The sequence below is a fragment of the Zonotrichia albicollis genome, chromosome 2, assembly GCF_047830755.1.
Source record: "Zonotrichia albicollis isolate bZonAlb1 chromosome 2, bZonAlb1.hap1, whole genome shotgun sequence".
Taxonomy (NCBI): Eukaryota; Metazoa; Chordata; class Aves; order Passeriformes; family Passerellidae; genus Zonotrichia; species Zonotrichia albicollis.
The window spans coordinates 47,800,047-47,824,598 of NC_133820.1; the positions used below are offsets into that span (position 1 = coordinate 47,800,047).

The window sequence follows — 24,552 nt, forward strand, 5'->3', positions numbered from 1 at the left end:
GCCTTTGCAGCTCCCCATCATTCCCCAGCTCCATTGGTCAACAAGACTGCAACTAATGGCACAAGCCACCCCTCAGCTATTGCTCCTTACCAAGAACAGCACTGTAAATCACAGCAAAACCTGAGCTATGAAGTGCTCTGTGCTTGCTCACTGCAGGTTTCCCCTCTGAGGCTCCGTCCCCAATGGGTTTTTTTTTTCACCTCAGAGAGGGGGGAAAGTGTGTGTGAGCTGTCCTGGGACACTGCAGGGACTGATGGGCATTAAAGTGCTTTCCTCTAGCAAGATGGTGCTTTAACTGAGGTTTTGTGAGCATAGGTATTTACAGAGCTCTCATTGCTGTAACACTCTACATCTAGCTTGAATAAACAGTGTCTCTAAACTCACAAAATCCTTGTGAGGCAGACAAGTAATATTATCTTAACTTTTCAAACACAGAGGCAGACAGTGCTCCTGTCCCAAGGTCAGTCAAGGAGCCTGCAATGGAGTCAGCAACTCAACCATATCATACAAAGCCCATATTTACCTGCAGGCATTGGTGTCTGCACCCAGCAGTGCTCAGCTGCTAATCTGGGTGGGTGATAATGCTGTGAACGCACACGGTGTGCTGCACATGTCCACCAGGCTGTTCCCAGCGCTGCCAAGTTTACTTTCCTTAGCACACAAGCGCAGGGAATGGGTGATGGGTGCTCCCCATGCAGTCAAACACGTCAAAGTAAGAGGCAGGCTTCCATGGGAGAAGGTTTTGGTTGGAGTTTATTTTTTTTTTTCAAAATTATATATGAAAGAAGGCTAGAGGGAGAATCATAGTGACATCAAAAACTATGCATCTTTGTCTGAGTATATGAAACCCCTTTTCATCTGCCATCTCCTGCTGCAGTTAGGTGCTGAAGCAGAGTTCACTCCTGCTAGAATAAGGCCTTTACCTAATTCCCATGAAATAAACCACCTACTGCATATTCAGAAATTACAAAGCAAAACCCTTGGCCCACGAACCTAGTCCTTGGACTAAGTAAAACTACGGTGGACACAAGTAACTTTGTAGAAGAAGAACTTCTCACCCCAAAAAAACCTCCTTCCACTATTGCCTCTTGTTTGAGAATTCAAAATAAATATTAGAAAGTGCTACACTGCTGTGTTTGCTTTGGAAAGTCTTTTAGATAATGGGAATTAGTTTTGAAAACAAGAGTGCTGTGAGAAGCAGTGGCTAATCATATGAGAGGCTGGAGTTGGAAAAAATGGTAATTAACCTGCTTTGAACCTTATGCATATAACAGTGATTCAATGTCACCATGATAAGCACGTAGATATCATTATTTTTAAAGATCAGAATAAGAAAACTTCTGGATAGAGCTAGTGAATTTATAGATTCTTGGATTACTGAGCAGTGTGAGACACTAGCTTGAATCTGGCACAGAAAAAGCTGTATTCCTTCCTCAGTTATTGATTGCCGACTTGCAGCATATTTTTTTATAAATTTGATTTTGAGAGTTCTTTAGTTAAAGGATCAGCAGGCTCCCTTACAATTATTATTTGTTGTCACTGCCAATAATTACATTTGGTTTCTAGTCTGAGTTATCTCCAGCTTCCAGCCACTGACTTTTGTTCTACCTTTACTGGACAGGTTGAGAAGTCATTATTGAGACTAACCCTGTAGGTTATGTCAGGCTGTGATTAAGTTACCTTTTGTCCTTTTTTAGTAACTAAAATAGATTTAATTTCCTGAGTTTCTTATTGTAAGGTGTTTTTCCCAATTCTTTAATCATACTTTTGATTTTAAAGGAGCAACATTTTACCCTGCTGTTTAAATACCACTTTCAGCCCAAACCATCCTTTACAGTATAAATAGATATGTCTGAATTAGTAGTTGAAACACCCTTGGTCCCTTTAGAGTCAGCTAAAGTCAGGATAGACAGACACTTGCAGAAGGCAGCTTACATAAAGGGAATGACATTATACAAAATCCTACTTATTATTGTCTTGGTTTTAGTACTTCCCCGCTACATTTGTATGTATATTTTTTTGCATATTTATTAAAGCCATGGGTGAATTTTTACACTATGAAAATAAATAATGCTTACCATGACCTCTGAGCCTTCCACTGATTTGTAGGGCATCAAGGAAGGTTCATAACTCTTCCCTGAACATTTTAAATGCATCAATATTTGCCTGAACTCTAGTGGTAGAACATTCAGTTCTCAGCTCAGCTTTCCCACTGGAGGGATACTCATGTCAAAAGCTCAGTCCTACAAGATGACCTGGCTTACTCCTCCAAGGACATAATCTCTTCCCCTGCATTGCATGGAGAGCCAGGACCAAGGCCTTGCAGGCAGATTGGAGAAAGCTTGGGCGTCTGTTTGGTTTTCTAAAAAAAAAATGTGGATACCACATTAGGATGGGATTATTTTAACCAAACATAGATGTCAGCTTTTTAGTCAGATGAATTTCATTCTAGAAATGCCTCTCTCTCTCAGTTGACTGTAAAAGGAATGCAGGATGACCAGCTCAGAGGTGAGAGCTCTCAAAGAGATATCTAGTGCTGCATGAGAACAGTCCTTGCCTCCCAGCCAGTCTCCTGGGAACTGATGACAGAGAATACTGATATTACCTTCCAGAAAGTTATTCTAAAGATCTTGTATACGTGTCAAATAAACATATAAGAATTTTAAAATGTATAGCTTCTAGAGCAGTTTTGGGATACTGAAATTTTAAGAATGACCTAATTACTATGAGTTATATCTATGATACTATTAGTTATCTCTATGACGTGAGATATCTATTTTTTCAATATACAACAAAGATGACTGTTGAACGTGACTGTTACCTGTTTTGTTTACTGACAATTCCACAACTTGTATCAAGTAACAGAATTCTACCATTAATGATCTTTTAGTCTCAATTTACATAAAACAATATTGTCTTTGAACATCTGTCCATTTTTTTTTGTTTTGCATATTTTATCACATACTTGTCATTCCTTTTGGATTTATATTCATTCAAATCAGTGTTTCCTTCATACTCTTTGACATTTATGCTTTTATTAAACTTAATTAGTTGTATAATGTTAAAATATTATTAAAGAATTAAAAGAAGAATTTCCATCTGAATTCCAGCTGCATTTTTTTAGTCAGGACCTTCTTTCTCAAAATCCATCTAAATCAATCACCTACTTTATTCAATGATGTCTTTGCAAGCACCTAGCAATAATTTTTAAATAGTTTCCTAACTGCCATTCACAAGCTCAAAATAAGTTTTCTCCCTTACTTCTGTACTTCATGAGGCTGACTCTTTTAAAGCAGGAAATACATATATTCCCCTCTTTGCACTTATCCATTATCATCATCATTTCAATTGTCCAGTAACAATTGATATTGTTACTGGTATCATCATGATACTTCCAGTGAGCATGGCTCTATCAGAAAACATGGCTATCTGAGGAGAAACCCCAGTGCAGCCAGTTGAATATGTATTTATGCATATGTGTATATATATAGATATGCAAATATATTTTCACATACAAATATCTGGGGATTTATATATAAAGCATTCATAGAAACATTACAGAAACATTAAAGGTGGAGAAGATCATTAAGTGCAAGCATTAACCCAGCACTGCCAAGCTAAAACCACCACTAAACCACGTCCTTAAGTGCCACATTTGCATGTTTCTTGAACACTTCCAGGAATGGTGATTCCATCACTTCCTTGAGCAGCCTGTTCCAGTACTTGATCACCTCTTCAGTAAAGCAATTTTTCCTGATATCTAATCTAAACCTCCCCTGGTGCAACTTGAGGCCATTTGCTCTTGTTCTGTAGTTCACTGGGAGAAGAGACTGGCCCCCACGTGGCTTCAGGTAATTGTGGAGAGCAGATATAATGCAGGTGACACCGGTGCACAAGGTGGTGAACATGGGGGCACTCGTATTCAATGATGTGGAACCAGCCAACACTGATCTCAGTGGGGCAGGACTTGTCTCAGACTTTAAAATAAAATGTGTATTGTGTGCATATTTACCTGCCATAGCGCACTGCAGAATCCTTCTGGGCCTGACCCAGTGGGATTTGGCTCCTGATAGTCTCAGGACACTCTGTTTAAGTTTTTACCCTTGGTGTCTCCATGTGAGCCAGTTCTCTGTGCAGAGGGAGACCCAGACAATATCAGCAGTGTGTCTAGAGCACAAGTCTCCTGACAGGCTGGGAATCTCTGCTTTCATGCAGTTATGACTGTAAGTTCTTTAAAGCACTTTGGTGAAGCTAAGCTGTGACACAGATCCCATATCTAGATTCAGCTGTGTAATTCCTTGCATGCCAATTTGGGTCAATTGTTGCTCCATGACCCTTAAAAGTCAATATTTGGCTTGCACAGAGACCTCAGAATTTGGTTTTACAGCACTGTAAACAGGAAATTTCAGTGCTACTTAATATGCATAATTTTGAGAAATCCTTTGCATTTAGATAGCATCAAAACATTCAACAATACAAGAAGATTTCTCAGATGATGGGTGGGGTTAGAAATCCAGGTGGCACAGAGGTATCACACACAATGTACCATGGGAAACAGGAAAAAAAAAGCTGTCCATAAATCTCATAGGATGAAAGATGCCTGTATAAAGGCCACTTAGGTCACTTCATCTATGTGTTAGTATTCTTTTTTTTTTTTTTTCCCACACAAGTATTTCTCTTTCTAACTTTAAGAATAACTTCAATTAAAAAAAAATTAAACAGTTTTCCAAAAGCCTATTTCCTCATATAATTCAAACTGATATACTTCTCTAACCAGATTAGCAGAACAGGCAAGGAGCTGTGAGGCAAAGTCACTCTCAGGATCTAGTGAGGCAGAAACATTTTCACAATGAGTTTTTCATAGTTTATCCACATTTATAAAATTTTGTGCTAAAATACATATCCCACCCAAAAAACCCTGCCCTCTTCCCTTACCTGATTTTGACAAACTTCTCAGGAAAGCTCTGCTGCAGAGATACAGCATGACCAGTTTCAAGGACATCTCTTCCCTTTAGGAAAATCAGTAGACTTTTTGCCATGGTGAAGGCAAAAATCAGCATGAACTTTGGAATTAGTGTTTTTGTCTCTCAGAATGACTTTCAGTTTAAACTACTGCTCACCATTACTTCTATAATGCTCAGAAACTCACATTTTGGCTTGAAAATGTTGACCTTATCCATATTGACCTCAGTCCAAATGATTATTTTTTTTCTGGAAATTGATGAACAGTTTTCTTAGAAAATTTTCCAGAGATCTCTTTTTTTAAAATGCTCAGATAAGTCCAAAACATCTTGGGTTTGTAGCTTCAGATTTGGCATGTGCAGGGTACAATCCTGAAGGAGGGGTGCACTTTTTGTAGTGTTGGAAGAAATTTCATTTCACAATAGCAAAGTAGCCTGAAAACTTTGGAAATAATAGACTGATCGCTCATGTAGTGTGGTAGATTTAGCCGTGGTAGAAAATGACAGGCTGAGTTCTCCCTCCCTGAGAGGTCATGAGTCTTGCTTTATAAATAAGGCTTAGTTTCCTTTTTGCAGAGTCATCTTTCCCACTAAACCTTTCTGCATCCTGTTTTGCTTTAATTCTATGGCAGCATCAGAGGTTATTTCCTGTGTGTTTGCTGTCCATAAGCAACATTGTACTTGGCTTTTGGTGTCACTTTGCACATTCTGTGAAGCAAATTTCACTGGACCTGACTTAAGAAGGACCCTTTCTGCTTTAAGTGAGACTTTTAGATAACTTACTTCTCTTAACTCACCCAGGTTGCACTCAGCCCTGGTCTTCACATCCAGCCGTGACCAACATCACAAAAACATGCTTATGAACACAGTTGGACAGATTTTTTTAAAATCATCCTATAGTGCTTTCTCCTCAAATGTATTAACCAAAAAGTAAACAAAAAAATTCAAATACTTAAATTAGTTTACTTATTACCAAATAAGTAAATATCAAGCTTTTGAGCATGGATATGAATGAATTAATCCATTATATTTTTTTGTCTTTGGAAATTATATCAGGCTGAGATATAAATCCCTCAAAATCAAAGCTGAGATGGTAGGTTTACTGTTATACTTCAGCTGGTTTGCACTGCTCCAGTGATACCATGACGAGCTGGTTTAATCAATCTGTTATTGCAGGCTGAAAGCTGTTCTGTGTCATTGGAGCAGCACAGAGCTGTCAGGCGTGTGATGAATCTGGCCACAAATCTTAAAAGGTACTATTTTTCCCCATTAAAAAGGCTATGTGAGCTGATATGCTGTGTTTAGTTACATAACAGCGAGTATTGACTTGCAGGGCACGGCTGGGGAAAAAACCCTTCTTTGTATTGTGTTAGGCAGGCAGTGGGGTCATTCTCCTGGGAAAGAAACTCGACATCTGCCAAGAGGTGAAGTTTGCTGCGTGCATGTTGCTTTTGAGGTGCCTGTGAATGCACAAAGGGGGAGCTGGACACAGGAGGGAAAGCTGTCCCAGTGAGGATACGGGCTGCTGGCAGCGCTCTCTGGAGCCCGTCACACACCGGTAACGTTCCTGCAAGTTATACACACCACTGCCTCCAGGTCCTTATGGAATCATAGAGAACTCTAAAATAAGCAACCGTACTTGAGTCTTCCAGTTCTAGCTGGACTGCCCAGTTTACAGTGGCACTATTCTTCGCTTTGTGGGCCATTTAAAACACAGTTACTGAGTGCTAATTATTTCCACATTCCTGTCTCCACTACAATTCCTTTATTTTTTTCTAACTTTCAAAAAACTTTTAATTTATTTTGCTTTTTTTTCTCTTTAAATGATTACAGAATGCATTCAGCTTGAGAGCTGTGTAATTATTTCATTTAAGGAGATGAGTTTTTGTTAATATATTTATACACCCATCATGCACATAATTGCAAAAGATATCTACTTTATTCTACTTTATTCTACTTTCTCTTCCAGGACAGATTATTCCCCTTTCTCACAGAGACAGACCTGCTCTTCTATTAACCATTTGTATGTGACATTCATAGGTTTTCTTTTTCTTTACCCATTCCTATGCCCTTAAAGCAGTGCTGCATTCACAGGAAGACAAACATATAAATGTCATACCAGACAGTGAGAAGGACTGGTTAGGCAAGTCTTTGGCAAACAGGTTTCCTAATTTCTATCCAAGCTGGCAAATTAATCATACGGATTACTGATACACAAACCAATGGACTTTCAAATTAGTCTGAGCATAAATAATGCCATCCTGTCTTGTGCAGAAGGCTTTGCTGCCATTCCACATTTGCCTTATGTTCCTTGCATGCATACAGGTGCTTACACGGAGTGCAACCTACCTTACACTTTGTGCCTATGTTCTCTTCTTCTGACTCCCTGGCAGGGCAGGGTAGGTTCAGACAGTAATTGTTAGAAAACTAACAAAATAAAATAAATAGTGCTGTGATGTCAAGGAGGGGTGGTGTGACCACGAAAGGAAACAGATCAGCTTAGTTTGGCTTCAACCGTGACGGAACCGCACCCTTATTCGTTTATGCTGTGCTGATCATGGTGGTATTTTTGCACTGTACTGAGGTTTTGTTATCAATGGAACTAGTGCTGAATTTTATTTTTATTATTACTGGATCTGGAATTTGAGTATGTACTGATCTTTCATTCTTTGCCAGAGTAATTTCTATTTGGAGGCTGACAATTCATCTCTTTCCCCACAGACTCATACATTTAACTTAGAAAATAATGAGAGTTTATGTGAATTCTGTTTTTCTCAGGCATTTTTATTCCTGGGAGAGACTTCCATGGGCCAAATTACCATGAAAACTATATTACCATGATATTTCAATTCCTTACAGCAAAAGTTCATATCTTTTAGTACTGTTGACACTGTACACACATCCTTGGGGAATTATGACAAATATAAAAAGAAAACTCCTAAAAATGTGTATAAAAAGCACAAGAAAGCTGCCATCTAACCTAAATATTCTCCAAGTAAAACTAGAACAAGTTATTTCTCAAATATGAAAGCTTTAGGCCACTACTGGGCATGGTGCTGTATTGAGAGGCAAGGTTATTATTCAATTTTTGACATAAAACCACTTCAGATATATGAAGAAGTTTGTTGCAAAGTACATCAACACACAAACAAACCCCTTTGCTCTAATCATATAGGGCAAAGCAGTGAAGAACCAGGTGCCAAATTTAGACAAAAGCCACTCTTGCAGTGCAGCTGGTTCCTGAGGCTGGGCTGGAGTGACCCCTCCATGTTTTAATCCTGGAGGAAAGGCTCGCAAAGGCTCTCTCTGCCACCATACCAAGATGACTGCAGTGGAAGGGAACCACTGCTGAGGCCAGTGACCCTCTCTGTCCTGCCCCAAACTTGCCTCTCCTTCCTGTGCACCTGCTCTAGGGATGTAATTTTAATACGTTTTGAGGGTGCTAGGTTTGTCTCCATTGAATACCATGTGGGCAAGACAGACAGAAGGTAATTGAGAGTCCAGTTCAGATCTAAGGTGGCTGCACTGGAGATGCTTCACTCTCCCTTGACTACCAAAGGAGCTCAGGATGTGTATCCAATTCCTTAGCTCTTTCAGGCGGCTGGGAGAAGGGAGGAGGAACTAACATAAGCTCAAATTAAATAGGGGAATGAGGATTAAGGAAGAATTTATACAAGAACTCTTGGGCAACAGTGCATGACTGTAGGATAAATATTCTTCAGCCTGACTAAAGGATCATTTTAACATCTTTATTATAAGACTCACACATAAAATGTTAAAACATGCCCCTCCAGGCTTTGAATGATGAAAGGATGAACTGGGTCCTAAGAACATGATTTCCGTAAGTAAATAGCCAGCATTTCCAGAGATCATTTGTTAAGTAGACACAAGGGAAAAGAAGATTTCAAAAATCCCTTTTTCAACTTTTTCCTTCTGGAAAGTTATATTGGTAAGAGATGGATTTACTTTCTTCAGCTAAACTAAATTAGATGTAGAATGCTAAATGACATTTGTTTTGTGACAATGAGCTTCTTGTGAGCCTGTAAACTCATAGATCTCTTTTTTTGGATCATCAGTAATTATAACTCCTTCATACACTGGTAAAAGCTGTATACTCTTTTAAACTGGGCTATGTAGCTAACTTAAAATTTCACTTCATCATCTGAAAATATGCCTTTCTATTCTATTTTTACATTTTTCTCCCTAAGCAGAGGTGGATGCAGTTCAGTGGGTGTGGGAGTGCCAGGAGGAGGTACAATTTCTTGCATGCATTATGATTTCCCATGTGAAGTTTGCTTAAATTCTTCTATGAGAGAACTTGCTTGAACTATATCATTTGGGTTAATCCTTTTTTTGGCGCTGTGATAGAATTTGGACATTTGTGGACATCAGGTCATTAACCACCCTTACGACCTTCCTTTTAGGGGCAGCATGCTCTCCCAGCCAAGGTTGTATCGATTCCCTCCTGGGCTTTTGACTGAAGAGATCTGTATAAAACATTAACATTTCATTTCTTGTCCAAAAAAAGAGCCAAGTAAATTCTTCTATTTTCTATAAATAGGATAAAGAAGGAAGGTGCTTTTCTGGTGTGGGAGGGGAATGTAAAATGATACCATGTCTGACCAGTTACCTCATCTCTATGCGCAGGCATATGCACATGCACACTGAGCTCTAGCCAATGCTGTGAGCTTTCTGCTCTCTATCTTCAGAGTGCTAAAAACCACTATAAAAATATCAAGAGAAGACTTCCAAGAGTGACATATATCAGGCTGCAAAATCACTTCTCCCAGGAGTGATGAAAGCCCTATCATTGATGTTATGAACAACAGTAATTATTAACACACATATGTGCACAAATCTGGACATTAAAGGTTCTGCAAGACATGCCTTCAAGATGTCACTGCCATGCAGAAGCATGGATGGAGTTTTGGGCCTAGGGCCAGAGAGCAAACCTCTTCGTAATAAAGAATTTACAGTCAAGTTCATCTCTTCTAGCCGGGTACACAGATACTATATAACCCCCACAGCATTTGCTTACAATAAGAAAAAACACTGGAAAATACTGTCTGGAAGACAATATAGGTAAGGCCAAAGAAATTACCTATTATTTTACAAGGTGATTTTTTTCAAATACAAAAAGTTAGGTGTTCAATCTGCACTGAAATCCAATGAAACGTGAACATCTAACTCCACAGGGTTTTTGAAATACTGACCCCAAGGTGTTAGGTCTTTCTCCTGGCCATGCCACGGTTAGCATGCTGCAAGTCTCTGCAGGAGATGTCTGTGAATGAGGTCAGAGCTCAACCACAAAACAGTGACAAAATCATCTGGTGCACACAGAGCTATTCTCAGTGATGAGTATTTAACTTCATTATTTCTGTGTTTATTGCATTTTTCCCCCTTGTGTTGTTTCTGCTTTATCTGCAGTTTTTATTTTGATTTGTATTTTATTATAATTTACTTTGCTAGTTCTCAGTCTATTTACAGAGAACAAAAGAATGTAAAACAGTAGAATAATAGTGTTTATTTTCACAAGTTTGGACTGATCAAATAACTCATAAGTCCCAAAGTGGAACCATGCTTGAGGTAGGTTAGGTCATCTCAAGTGTGGGGAAACAAACAGAAATATCCTATTCTTTGCTATTGTTTGTTGTATTTATGCCACTTGAGAATTTTAACAATACCACATATATAAAACATTTGTTCTTGCTTTCTGCATTATTCAGAGTTTTCCCAAGGCTCTTTGGTGTTTTTTTTTCCTGTGATGTTGCTACGCTTTAGTGACTTTCTCAACTATTTGAGCAGAAAAGTTAGAAATGGCTTCTAGGAACGAGCCAGAGGTGCTGAAAAGAAGGTTTTGTCCTTTGAATGCTTCTATGTTTAAAAAATGTTGAGAGTTTTAACTAGTTTGCTTCAACTTATTCCCTCGATTCTTGTTCATATGCACTGACAAACCTTGGTCTAGCAGAGAGAAACCAACCAACCAAGAGTCTGATGTTGCAGTCCCATCAAATCTGCAATTGTTTTTTACACTGCTTTGATTTTTGACAGGAGGTCCAAATGTGGATGTCTAAAGCTACATCTGCCCACCTAAACACAATACTTCAAAATCTCATAGTACTAATCAATAGTACTCTAACAGTAACATCATGGGTGTGCTGTTTCTTTGATTTGCAATTTAAAGCACTTTCAAGACAACTGGCAGCAAAGTTGGAAAATAAAGACAAAGGGAGCAGCTTGCCTCAAAGAGCCTCCTCTGAGCCACTCACTCTGCTCACAGCTTTGGATATCCACAGTCCTGCTGAAGGACAATGCAGTTCATTAACCCAGGATAACATAAAATCACTGCCTATTTAAAAATATAAACCTGAAAAATGAAGTAGTTCAGCAGCTGCTGCTTAGGCTGTTGAATTCTACTGCTGTGACATCCAAGTGCTGGCAGCACGAGTGATCGGAGTCCTGAGGCTATTTCAGCATGAGCATTTGACAACTACATAGCTGAAATTTACTGTTCATTATTCTTCTGGAAAAAAAAATCAGGCTTAAATGGAAAGTCTTTTCAAAAGTGCTGAGTTCTTAGAAGCTATCATTAATTTTCGAAGGAGCTGTTGCGTGCTCAATTGCTTTAGAATAATTACATTTCTGTCTTGTGGCCTCAGCAGCCCAACTTGATGGACAGAGAGTTTTATTACAGAAGCTTTAACCACACTAGAAACTCCAAAAGAAAAAAAAAAAGACACCTTCTGAGTATTTTTTTACGGTCATGACTGAAAAATGCTTGTGTTGGAAGAATAAATAAAATCTTAATAATGACCTCAAAAAAGTTGGGAATGGCAAACAAAAGGTTTTGTTTGAGGATGTCATCATTTACTCCTGTCTCCTTTTTCTCTCCTATTTTCTGAAAGATCCTTGGCATTGACACTGCTGAAGAACAGCCCACCACTCACTGCTGCTCCTGGAGGCAAATGACAATGACCGGCTGGTATGTGTCCTACTTAGGGCCAGACCTCTCTGTAACATATTGATCTCAGATATCATTCAAAAGGCCCCCAAAAATGTGCCAGAGACTGGAATCAGCTATCGGGCATCACAGAGAATAGAGGTGCAGAGCTCTACTTCAGTTCTTGGAGCTCTTTAGGAGTGGAGACCCATCTGATGTTGCCCCTAAGCTCCCGGTGGTGTGCAGCAGCCCGGAATCCCAGCTCCTCCCACCCTTCCCACTCATGCTCTTGGAAAGGTGATTATCACCTGCATGTTTGAAGGCTGCTGCCCCCACCTGGCAGGCAGAAATGAAGGACGTCGAAGCTATGTGGGACAGGTCTTTCCTGACTGCTCAATTTGGTGAAGAACAAGGTAAGAGGATGGGAGAGGAAGGGCATGAACTCCAGACACAGCACTCTGACTGTGGAGCACAGGCAGCCATACCTTTTGATAGCACCAGAAAAGATTTAGGTCTGTTTGGGTGGTGTAAAGCTGTGTTGTAGTGCTTTCAGTCAAACAAAGGTAGGGGACTAGACAAGGGAGTTTCAAGCACAGGAGCATGCTGAGGTACCAGGATGATGCAGGACTGATTTTTGCATTTTTTCCAGAGCTATAGAAAGCACTCTCCTGGAGAGCAGTAGAGCAGAGAAGCAGCAGCAGGGTCACAGTTTCTGTTTTGGGCTGCTCTTGGGATGATGTGTCCATGTGCACTGCCTCTCATTCCTTCTGTAGTGAAAGCAGTGGCTTAATTTAGCCTTTAATGACCAATTCTGTCACCTGATTTAGAAAGGAGAAATCACTGTCTCCAGGAACAGCAACACCATAGGCTAAATACAGTGGAAGTACAATTCAACTGATGCCAGTAGCATGAATATGGCTCAGTGTGTCATCTCTTGGTTTGGCCCACAGAGTCAGTGTGGTGAATGTTATGATTTTGTTTTCTTAGTTTAATCCTCAGTACCTCTGTAAGAAAGACTGCAACATTTAGATCTGGGGAAAAAAAATCTGTATTTGTATAAACATGGGGATATTATTGTGTATATTAAAGTGTTCACAGGGTATTATCCCACAGTCCATCCCATATTTAGCTTGGACATTACTACATCTTGGAAAATGGGAAAACTTCCAGATAATTCCTTTACCTTGAAATATCAGCAAACATAAGGGTATTTTGAGCTTATCCCCTGCTAAAAAATGAACAAGTAGCATTCATCGTTGCAAGCCAGAAGAGAATCTCTCTTCAAATAATGCAAAATGGGTCAAGTTAAAAGCATAAATAGTTTCAGACACAAGGGTGAAAAGTAGTTCTTAAAGGGCCCTTTTTTTCTTGGAAGAAGGTAAATGCATTCAGTTAATGGCCATTCACTCCCATTCAATACAGCCATTTCATGTATTAGTGATGTACGTTACAAGCTTGTGGCTTGTTTCTAAAGAAATATAATAATATAATATATTGTACCCACGATTTCTCCTGGATTTTGAGAAGAAATGGAGATTGGAGCAATATCTCCATGTTTCCATGCAGTTTACTGAGGGAAGTAGATATCTGCATGTACATATTGTCACCATCGACCTGAGGAGAAGAATGAATTTTATCCCTAGCTTTTTTAGCAGCAGAATACTTTTCAGTCTGGATTTCATAAACTTTATGATGAGGGCATGAGACAATTGCACAGATGGCAGGAGAACAAGCTGAAGGATAATAACAATGAGAGTGAAAGAATGGGAAAAGCAGGAAAATAAGCGAGTGAAAAAAACCCCTACTGGTAGAAAGAGCAGTTCTTATCAGACGAGAGAAATTTCTTCCAGAACTGAAATGCAAGCACTGAGAACAGCAAGAGTAGCAGGGAAAAGTTGGATCCCTTGTCCCAAGAGAGAAAACAAACAGCAAAAAAATCCCAAAGCACACATGCTGGTAAGCAACAAGAGGGAATGGAGAGGGCAAAGCATAACATTTCTTCCAAGTTAAAATGTTTCCAGATTGTTCTGATATTTAAAAATATTTAGAAAGAAGATTTACCAGATCCCAATGCATTTGGAAGGCAGAGCCTTCTGAAATGTCATGTCCCCTGGTTGGCTTTCTCCATAATTTTATTTTTTTTCTGCCTGATTTTGTTCTAATTAGTTAAATGCTCTGCCTTGGATTCCTGGCTAGGCCACTTTCTAACACTGATAGCTGCTCAGTGTGAAGGTTAGAGAAAAATCTTCACACCTCCAGTTACTCTTTCACACCTCCAGTTACTCTCATGGGATGAGATATGTAATATATTTGTAGATACCAGACCTAGCAGATGCTGACGATAGCAGCAGAGAATGTTCCAAACTGTGAGCCCCACTAAAACCTGGAAAGGAAGGGGTTACTTTCCTTCATTCAGCAATTGCTACCCAAGCCATCTGCCTCCCTAATATAATCAGTTATCATCTGCATGGGTAAACTAAAGGATTGCAGCGCTGTCCATCAGTTAAGGTACCTTCCTAAAGGGTGAGTCAGGCCAGGGACTTGTGCTGAAAGCTGCACTTGTTAACAAGGGCAGCAGGAGCAGAGTCTCAGTGCAGTGAGATGCTGCCACATCTCCCTTCTGTGACACAAGGCGTGGAGCCCGGGACATCATTGCTGTCCTAGTCTAATGAAGCTCAGATTTTTGTCAGCCTACACACATTGGTGTATTTGACTCTGCTACACCAACAAGGACCAGGGGCCAAGCTGAGCAATCTCAAATCCCCCACCATTCAGGTTGCTCAGCATTTAGCTCTCTCCCTGGCTTTGGTTTTGGTACTACTCTGAGTAGGTCTCTCCAAGGCACCTGGATATTACAAGGCAAGCTCTGAACCGTGCGTGCCACTTCACTTGGCTTTATGCCACAGGATTCACCACCAGGGTTTGTTTAAGCAACATTATGGACACACCCTGCTATTCCCAGTATAGCAAAAATGAGCATTCCTGAAAACCCTAGGTACTTATGGGGCAAAAGTAAAGGTCTTCAATGTTTTATTTTAATTCATGAGATTCCATCCTTTTCTGAGACTCTTTTGTCCCTATTCCAATCAAGGGTAGGTTTCCCAGGACAGAGTAGCCTGGGGTGGCATCCAGTGCCAATTGGGCCATCAGCAGTATTCCCATGTAGCTTCACCCCCAGGGCTTCTTCTCAGAGTATTGCAACCCCATGGAAAAGAGCCCAGAGCAAGGTTAGGACTGTGCTGCTTTCTCTGTCAGTGCATCATCAGAGTCTTCCTCAGCTGACCCAACAGGAGACGTGCAAAACCCTGCCGTTCTGAGCAGGCAGCTCTTCAGCCTAATCAGGGGCGCTGCACAAATAAACAAAGTATCTTGCCGGATCTTTCTCTGCCAGTTTTGCTTAACTTGAGCTGGGCAAGTGGTCCCAAAATTAGGACTGTCTGCACAAATGTGTGTCAGAGGTGAAATAATCAGCTTGTGCAATTACTATTGTATGTGCCATAGTTCTCTGCCTACAAACACAAGGCAGCAAGCAAAACTTAAGCCCAGAATACTATGAAAGCCAAAACATGCAAGCAAAGAGAGCCAGAATCCATAGTTAGGCAATAATTGCCTTTTCTGGCCACAAGCAGTGTTTTACAGAGTACTACAAAAACTGCAAGCAGGCTCTAGGTCCAAGCCAAAGTCCAGGCAGCACTGCAGCAGGTTATACTGCCAAGGCTGCTTCCCTGTGAGGCTCAGCACACAGCAATGTTCAATCCCTGAGGCTGCCACACAGCCACAGCTGCAGGGGAGCTGTACCCCAGCACTGAAGCTGAATTTTCAAAAAAGTCATCTCTAGGGCCTTCTACTAGATTTTAAATACAAACTGTCATAGACAGAGTTCTACCTGAAGAGGGTTGGTTGGTCAGATATGCTGACTGAAATAACATAGTTGAACTATTTAGGCCAAAGATCTCCTACTGCAGATTTTTTGTGAGTCTGCAAACAGTCTCTCAGTGCCCCCAAGTTCTGTGAACCATCCAACCTACCCATCTCTGGGCTGCTAAAATTTAAATGCAAGTATGTTCTTGCACCCACAGCAAGCTCCTTTGGAAGAGCAGTAAAAGAGTTTGCAAAATCAGTGATAAATTGGTTTGTGAGTGGTACAGGATGGTCTCAAGTCTGGTCAGCGAGGTGAACTCTTCAACAGTTCTGTTTGGAGCCAGGCTGTAAGAGGACGGAATTTTCCTGCTGTGGATCTGTTCTAAGTCTGCATTTCACTGCAGATTACTTTGCTGTTCTTCCTATGGACTTCAGGATGTATGTTCCACCTAGAGAAACAATCTCTTCTTATTCAACCTCAGCACAGGACATACAGAGTGTACTTGCTTCAGCAGGACAGAGTGTTTGTGAACTGTCAGTTAACAGAGACACAAATAAAATCCTCAGGTCCTGATACACACTGCCCCTTTAGTCCCTAAATTAGCAAAATTTCAAGCTGGATCCAGATGCTAGTTTTGCAATTGAGCTGTAACTGTGTCATCAGTCATTGCCACCATGGTTTTGTAAAAACTCCACCATGTCCAAAGGTGATTAGGGGATTGAGACATCATTTCTGTGAGGAAAGGCTGAGGGACCTGGGGCTCTTTCACCTGAGAAAACTGAGAGGGGATCTCACCAGTGTCCGTCAGTCTCTGAAGGAAGGGTGTCAAGAGGATGGAGCCAGGCTCTTCTTGGTGATGCCAAGCAAGAGGACATGAGGCAATGGACAGAAACTGATTCATAGGAAGTTCCACCTCAACATGAAGAAGAACTTCTTTACTGTGTAGGTGACCAAGCAATGGAAAAGGCTGCCCAGAGAGGTTGTGGAGTCTCCTTCACTTTTTATAAAGCTGCCTGTAAACAATCCTGAGTGATGTGCTTCAGGGGATGCTGCTTAAGGAGGGAGCTTGGACGAGATGATCTCCAGTGTCCCTTTAAACCTCAGTTAATCATCTCCCTGGCTGGTCATCCTGCTCACTGCTGTGGCACTGGGAGCCACTCCCTATGCTTGTCCACTGCGGGAGTGACAGGACACAGGGGACATGCGGGACGCTGTGTGTGTGTGAGAATGTGTGCATATTTTTACTTTTCTGGTATCACTGTGCTCAAAATTAAAGCAGTTTATTTAGAAGACTTTGCACTTAATACACAGTTCTGCACATGGACTCACGCACAGGCCAATCTACTTCCCAGCAAGTTTACAAAACTCTCCAGGCAGCCTGCAAACACTCTAACCACAGCAGACAGACTCCTAAGCGTGTGAGGAGGCCACACCAATCGGGACAGGAAACAGCGTTTGACATTATCCAGGGCTCAGGAGGAGCGGGATGACACGAAAACCAGAGGGAGCAGGGCTGCATGGGTGGAGCGGGCTGAAGGAGATGTCGCTGCCGTCACAGGCGGCGAGCAAATGCGACATGACCTTTAATTCTGAGCGCTCAGACTCCTCGCCCTGCACCGGAACCTCCTCTGAGCACCACGACGAGAACCAGCCCAGCCGTGCGAGCGGCTCTCGCCGCAGACATCCCAAAATCCGCACGGCTGCGATTCTGACCCCACCGAGTACAGAACCACAGCTTCGTGCAGGCACACAAGTGCCCGTACTGCCACGGGGGTGTGACAGGACACGGCACGCACACAGGACACACGAAGGGGACACATTCGGGACGGGCGCGGGACACACAGGCGGGACGCCCAAAGGGCAAGGGGGACACACACGAAGGACACACACGGAGGACACAAACACACACACAGAGGGACAGAGACACATGGGACACACAAGAGGGACACACACGGGTGACACACACACAGGACACACACGGTGACACAAACACACACACACAGACACGCGCGCGCACACACATGGTGACATACACACACGGTGACACACACAGACACACACACACGGTGACTGACACACACACAGACACACACACACGGTGACACACACACGGTGACACACAGACACACACGGTGACTGACACACACACAGACACACACACACACGGTGACACACAGATACACACACACACGGTGACAGATACACACAAACACACACTCACACGGGACACACACGGTGACACGCACACACAGAGACACACACGACACACACGGTGACACACACACACACAAACACACACGGTGACACACGGTGACACACACACACTCGGGACACACAGACGCCCTCAGCGTCTCCTCGCGCCGCCGGCCCCCCCCGTCCCCCGCCCCGCGGCTCGCGCCACCCCCGGCCCCGGCCGCTGCCCGGATTGGCTGCGGGCCTCACGCGAGCGGCGCGCGCGCGGGGCGGGGGGCGTGGGAAGAGCGGCTGTGCCCGCGAGTAACCCCGGCGCGCGCAGCGCCCCGCGCGACCTCTTCCCCCTGCACCGGCGGTGACGCGGCGGCCGCGCGCGCCCCGCGCCCCCCTCCCGTCCCCTCCCCTCCGCGCGCGCGCTGCAAAGATGGCGGCGCTGAGCAAGTCCATCCCCCACAGCTGCTACGAGATCGGGCACACCTGGCACCCCAAGTGCTCCTGGGCCGTGCTGCACGTCACCCAGAGCGCCCTGGCAGAGTCCCTCCGCATCTACGGCACCCTCTACCTGGTGGGTGTGTGCGTGTGTGTGTGCGGCAGCCCGGCCTAAGGGGGGGCCTGGCCTCGGACGACAAGGGCAGGAGGGGTATCAGAGACTGAGGAGCCTGGCCTTGGTTTTGGGTGGATACCAGGGCGCAGCGGGGAGCCTGGCCTGGAGTGGAAGTGGGCTATAAAGGACGTGGTGGGAGCCTGGCCTGAGCGGAGGGGGAAGGGTATAGGGGTGTTTTTGGGGAGGGCACAAGCGGTGCCATGGCGAGGGGAGTGTGGCTTGGGGTGGGGGGGGGAAGGACATAAGGCCTAGTGAGGAAGGGAAGCTCGTCTGGGGTGAGGGGAGAGGGTTATGGTCGGAGGCAAAGGGTAGGAGACACGTCAAGGGGCAGCCTGACCCTGGAGTGAAGGGAAAGAATGGCAAATAGTATGGTTTGGTGTGGAGTCTGGTGCTGGGGAGGAGAGGGATGGTGGTGGGGCCGTCTGGTGTAAGGAGGAGGAGGGTTGTGTGGTGGGGAGAACCTGGTGTTTGAGGGGGGAAAGGCATGGCAGGGAGAATATGTTGAATCCTGGCCAAGTAGGGCAGAGACAAAACAGAGGGGTGGTGGCATCTGGAGGCATAACATAATGTGAGATTGCTGCTGGTGGGTAGAGGGGCATGGCACATGCCTGAACGTTGTATTCTTGTCATCTTCCAATACCTGTGATACCTGAATGAAAAGCCTTAGTGTTTGCCTGGGAGGCTAGCATTGTGTCTCTGGCAGCAGCAAGTGTAATGCACGTGTCTTGGTGACACCTTCCTAATCAGTGCTTTAAGATCAAGGAGATTCCATTGCATAATGAGGCAAGACTAAAAAAATTTATGAGGGCTAAAGGAGTCTGAGTATTCAGAGAGTATCCTACAGGTGAGGTATCTTAGTGAGAGTGTGCAATTAGGCTTGGTTATATCACCTCAGCTGGCACATTTCCAGCAAATTAGGGTGTAGATAGAAGAGCTGGGATGTGTTTGCATCACCTGTGTAAACATACCCTGGAAGCCAGTGTAAGCTGGAGTTGCTGCAGGTGAGTGTGTCTGTCCCCACCTCTCTGCTTCTCCCGTACTGGTACCGGGCAATGAGCAGTGAGCTGCCCACCGAGCTGCCCCCAGGCTGGATGGACAGAAAGAAGCACAAGTCACTGAGTCTGCACCAGTGCTGGTGCAACAAAATTATTGAGCTATGTAATACAGAGAAGGAAAGGGGTGGGACTGCAGCATCCTGACATACTTTGGTTAAGCTCCCATTGAAGGGTTTATGAGTGAAAATTGTGATGACATCCGTTTATATGATAAAACAGTAACTGCTAAAACTGGTAGCAGCGTGACCCTAAGGAGTTGTCGTTTCTGACAGTGAACATTTTCACTTTGAACTGCCACAGACAGGAGTGGCAGCTGTTGGTGGGAGCATATAGTGAGTTGTATCATTAAACTAATACAGAGAACATTCTCTCTTCTCCTCTTCCTTTAACCAGTGCTCTTTTCTTTGGATCTGTTTCCTATCTAGTTTGCTCTGTAGGAGCATAAATACTTGTACCAGCAGAGCATGGTTCTGAAGTGAGCCATGAGAGGTGTAGTGGTGATCTGTCAGGTCTGGCTGAGCATAAAGCAGCTTAAACAGTTCTGTAATTAAATTGAAAATCCCCAACAACCAAACCTGGTCAAGAGATTTCCTGCTCATAGCTCTGTTATGGGTCACTCAGTTGTGCAGTCACGGGTTAGGGGGAAAGCTCCCACTTTTTATGTCTTTGAAAAGAAAAACAAACCTAAAAATGCAAAATGTTTTCCTGACCTGTTTTGCATTGTGACCCCATAAACAATTACATTTTGTCACAAACCCAAAGTGAAGTGAGAACCTTCTCAACCAGTCTCCTGCTATATTGTAATACCTCTGCCTCACTTTTTGCACTGTCTTCTTTGCAGTTCAGTTTAGTTTCTCTTAGGTTTTTGTTGATACTGTTTAATTTGAGATGCCAGAGTAATCTAAAGCTGAATTGCTCTCAGATACTGGCACTTGCCAGTCTCTGCTCCCAGACACATCACTGTACTTTTTCGTTGTGTGGTTCTGGACCTCATCTCTCCATGAGCTAACCCACAAGAGGTTACTTACTTACCCTGCTTTTAGCTGGGGTCATTTTCAGATGCAGTAATGAATTGAATAGGATTATTGAGCAGGATTTGATGAGCACCAGAACCAGTGTAAGGTAAAGAGGAAAAGGGTGCAATGTGGGCTGCAGAGGAGGAAGCAGAAGCTTTGCAAGCTAAGTAGCCTGGCAGGGAAAGAACAGTCTTGAATTAAAACAGTCATCACAGAAGTAATTCTTTGCTGGAGTTACAGCTGTGCTTGAAAACCTTTAAATTGTAAATGAAATACCACAGATGTACAGCAGAAATGTTCAGGTTCACATAAGAGGATGGACTTAAGTTATTTTGTATTCATAGTTCTGTCAGTGTATGTTCATAATGTTTCTGGTAGTACTTAGTCCTGGTCCCTTGTAGAGCTCAGCAACAAAAAATGCACTTCATTTTTCTATGTCAAGCCTGTAAAATGGCTTCTGATTGTTACTCCTGTTGCTACAAGCTCATAACTAAGGAAAGGAGATGAAAGAGTTTCCTTTCCCAAAAGCTTGTGTAGAAATGAATGAGAATGAATAGATGAGAATAAATAACCAGAGATTGTTCCCTGAGAGAACATGGTTAGGGACAGTTACAATCCAGAGTCCAAGCTCATAACAGCTTCACCCCGCATCTCTCAAAGGCTTTGTTTCTCTTTGGTCTGTGGGAGACTGATGGAGCTGAATTAAGTGCTGTTAGTAAGTGAAATATTGGCTGTCAGTAAGTGACTGTATAGAGTCTTTGCTTTTAAGTAGTGCTGTTCTCTTTGTTTAGTTGTTGTTTGTTTTTTTTTCCTACTCTTTTTAGTAATTGTGCCCGAGTATTTTTTTAGTTAGGAAAAAATATAGCCTTGAGACACCATACTTGCACTGTCTTTATTTTTGCTCCAGTACAAATGGATTGCTTTAGTGAAAATGGGCTTCACATCTAAATTGAATTGTCTCTCCCCATATGAAGTGGCTGGCAGGAATGCCTGTTTTGTAATTAAAGCTGCCTGTGTTTGCACAAACTGAGTGTCTCCATATGCAAGTCTTATGAGGCTAACTAAAAAAAAAATAAGTTGCTTAGCATCTGTACCTGCAGAAGAATCCCTAAACAGTCTTTCATAAACCTTGTAATTACACCTTTTGAGAACTATTTGCCTTGATATCTTGAGGCGTCAATGAAAAAGTCCTTCCTCTGAATTTGCTGTATTTTCTTTCATCTGTACTTTGTTTTTACATTAATGAAAGCTAAGCGAAATGGGAAAGTGTCATCTTGTATTTTCAAAGCTGGAGAAGTCAGATTTCTAGAAATTCACAGCAGTGAGGACAAAAAAATGATTTAACAGGGAAATTGCATGAAGCTGGGGAAAGGCTGGAATACTGACTTTGAGTTGTCTCAGCTTCCATTTCCCAAGATTCTGTTGATTTCACAAGGGTAAAGTGCTGTTCATCACATGCATTAGAACAAAGTCCTCTGTTCCTGTACGTTTTAGGCATTTGTTTGCTGATAGTGCACAGTAGATAAATGTGCTCAGTTATTTGTATGAAGTCTTTGTAGTGCATCAGAGATAAGCTCATCAGGTAACATTATTTTCACCTAATCTGAATAAGGTAAAAATTGTTGGTTTGCTACTTTGCAGTAGCAATTGTAGAACTCATTCTTCTAACCTTTTGCCTATGGGGTGGCAAGAGTCAGTCATGCCATTTACCTTTCCTTTCTCTTAGTCTTTCTCTTAGTCTGATTGTGTGTTCTCCACCTAATTTCAGACAGGCTCCCTCCCTCACTTTCCAAACTGACTTCTGTCCTGCCCTTTTCCCTTTCAAACGCAGGTAACCCTAACCCTAACCCTTCCCTCCCCAGCTACTTCTCCTGCCCTTCCTTCCCAGCACCGCCCCCTTGCTCCCCTGCATCTGCTGCCCTTCCTTGCTGCTGCTAAAGGGCACAGCCTGAGCCCTGGCCCGAGCTGACTCTTGGCTTACCCTGGCTCTGACTGCAGACGCCTCTCCCACACAGATCTGCTGGCATGGAGCAGAGGAGCAGCAGGCCTGGGGCACTGTGGCTGCCAGCGGGGCTGTCTCACATGTCCTCTGCACCAAGGGCTGCTTCAGCCAGCCCTTCACAACAGATGTAACCAGTCTGCTGCCCCAGTACAGATTTTAATGATCCTCAGCACTTGACCTATTTTATTGATATTTTTTTCTTAATTTCTTCTCATGCTCATTTTCTTACTTTTGATTCTCATTTTGGTTTCACTTCTAATACTTCTTAATACTTGTGCCATATCTGCTTCTTCCTGTGCCTAGAATAATCTTCAGGTGTTTAGATGCCAATTGCTTCTTTCTCTTTCTGTATCAGAAGGGATTTTTTTTCTACTTAGGATTCCAGTGCTGTTGTCTTCCTGAGCCCTGTTTGACCCATCAATAACTGTATTCTGTGTCTTCATCTCCATTCTTTATTCTGGAACCTCTCTAGGAATAGGATAGCATTGGATATCATACTGTCAGAGACACAAATGCTATCAGCAATTGTATAAAGTGCTTTTCCTTCCTCTGCAATGTCACTAGGAGGGACATTGGTAGGAGTACAGCATGGGCCAGGGAGCTGCAGTGCAGGCAGCTTGTGACAGCTGGCAGGTCACTTCACAGGTAAATCCCTGTTTGGCTGGAGACAACAACTGCAAAAACAACTCTTACTGTGCTAATCAATTATTCTGAAAACAGTTATAGCTGGGACAGAATCACCAGGCGCAGATCAAGCTGCAGTGTGAGTCTCACATCACTTTCCTGGCTGTGTGCACATTGCTGTGGGATTGGGCCAGAGGTTGTTCCCAAGGATGGATGGTGCACATTGGCTGTGCTGCTGCTGCTTCACGTTTGCTTTTCACACAGCTTCCCTTGGGAGAGCTGTTTGAACTGGTCCTGAGCAAAGGTGGGGAGCCAGCTAACACTAAAGGGGATCCTCTCTTATCTGCCAGCATAGATAGAGTTGTCATTTATCATCTTTGTGAGGGGTGCAGGAAGGCTGCACTGCCAGACTGTATTCTAAAATACTCAGGAATTGCTGGATATATTAAAATGTGATTTCTCCTTGTTTGTGCTGCAAACCATTGTGTGTTCAGAAGTAGGATGGGGAGACTAGGGAGGATGATGGTGTTACTGTGGAACGTGCTTCTGGATGCCAGCTTGCATCTCTGGGTTAGGCTCTCAGTAATCTTTCTTCTGTCCAACCCAGTACCTAGAGATGCTGTGATGGTGATTTGTGATTGCCTTCTTTTGGATATCTGTTCATCTTAGTACTGTGCAGTGCCCTGTGTCTCTGCTATGTTATGAATGACGTGTAGGTCACTGTCTTCTTGCCTTTGGATTCTTCTGGAAGCTGGGTTAAATATGACTAAAATTAGCCTAGATGTTACTAAAGTAAGAATCTGTGACTTTTTCATTCCAGGCTGTGATTGTTCCACTCTATTCAGGTGGCTTTCAGGCCACACTATAAAATTCTTTCATAAATTGAAAATAAACAAAAGGAATCTTTTGCTCAGATATCCTGAGAATTTTAAAAAATCATACAATGAATTCAGGTGAACTGAAACACTTATGCTCAAAGATGGAAGGGGTAACCAGGGACCTGCATCACGGTAATGTTGGAAATCAGGGAAAGCCTCAGCCTTGACTGACTGAGCAAAGATCTTGGTAGAGACACTACAAATACTCAGAACTAGCAGGGACTGTGTATCAAGGAATAAATCTGTTCTCTTAAGTTGGTACAGCTTTACAGTAGAGTGCAAGAATTTCAGGGTAGGGGGACAATCCTTGAAAATTATGCTGACTTAGACATTTTAAAGGGAATGAAATACAGTCTCCAACTCATTTCAGTAGAAGGAAAACAAATAGTAAAGATAAGTTGTCATGGAGTGAGAGTG

At 42.8% G+C, this 24,552-nt stretch overlaps 1 protein-coding gene across 1 annotated transcript in view; it reads left to right on the plus strand.

Annotated features, from left to right (window-relative positions):
• The first annotated feature begins 18,222 nt into the window (after nucleotides 1-18,222).
• The window catches only part of TMEM135 (transmembrane protein 135), a 154,017-nt gene continuing 147,687 nt past the window's right edge, over nucleotides 18,223-24,552 (plus strand). The window contains exon 1 of the mRNA XM_005485784.4: nucleotides 18,223-18,521. Within this exon, the coding sequence (XP_005485841.1) occupies nucleotides 18,381-18,521 (141 nt within the window). The 5' untranslated portion in view covers nucleotides 18,223-18,380. The remainder of the gene's footprint in view (nucleotides 18,522-24,552) is intronic.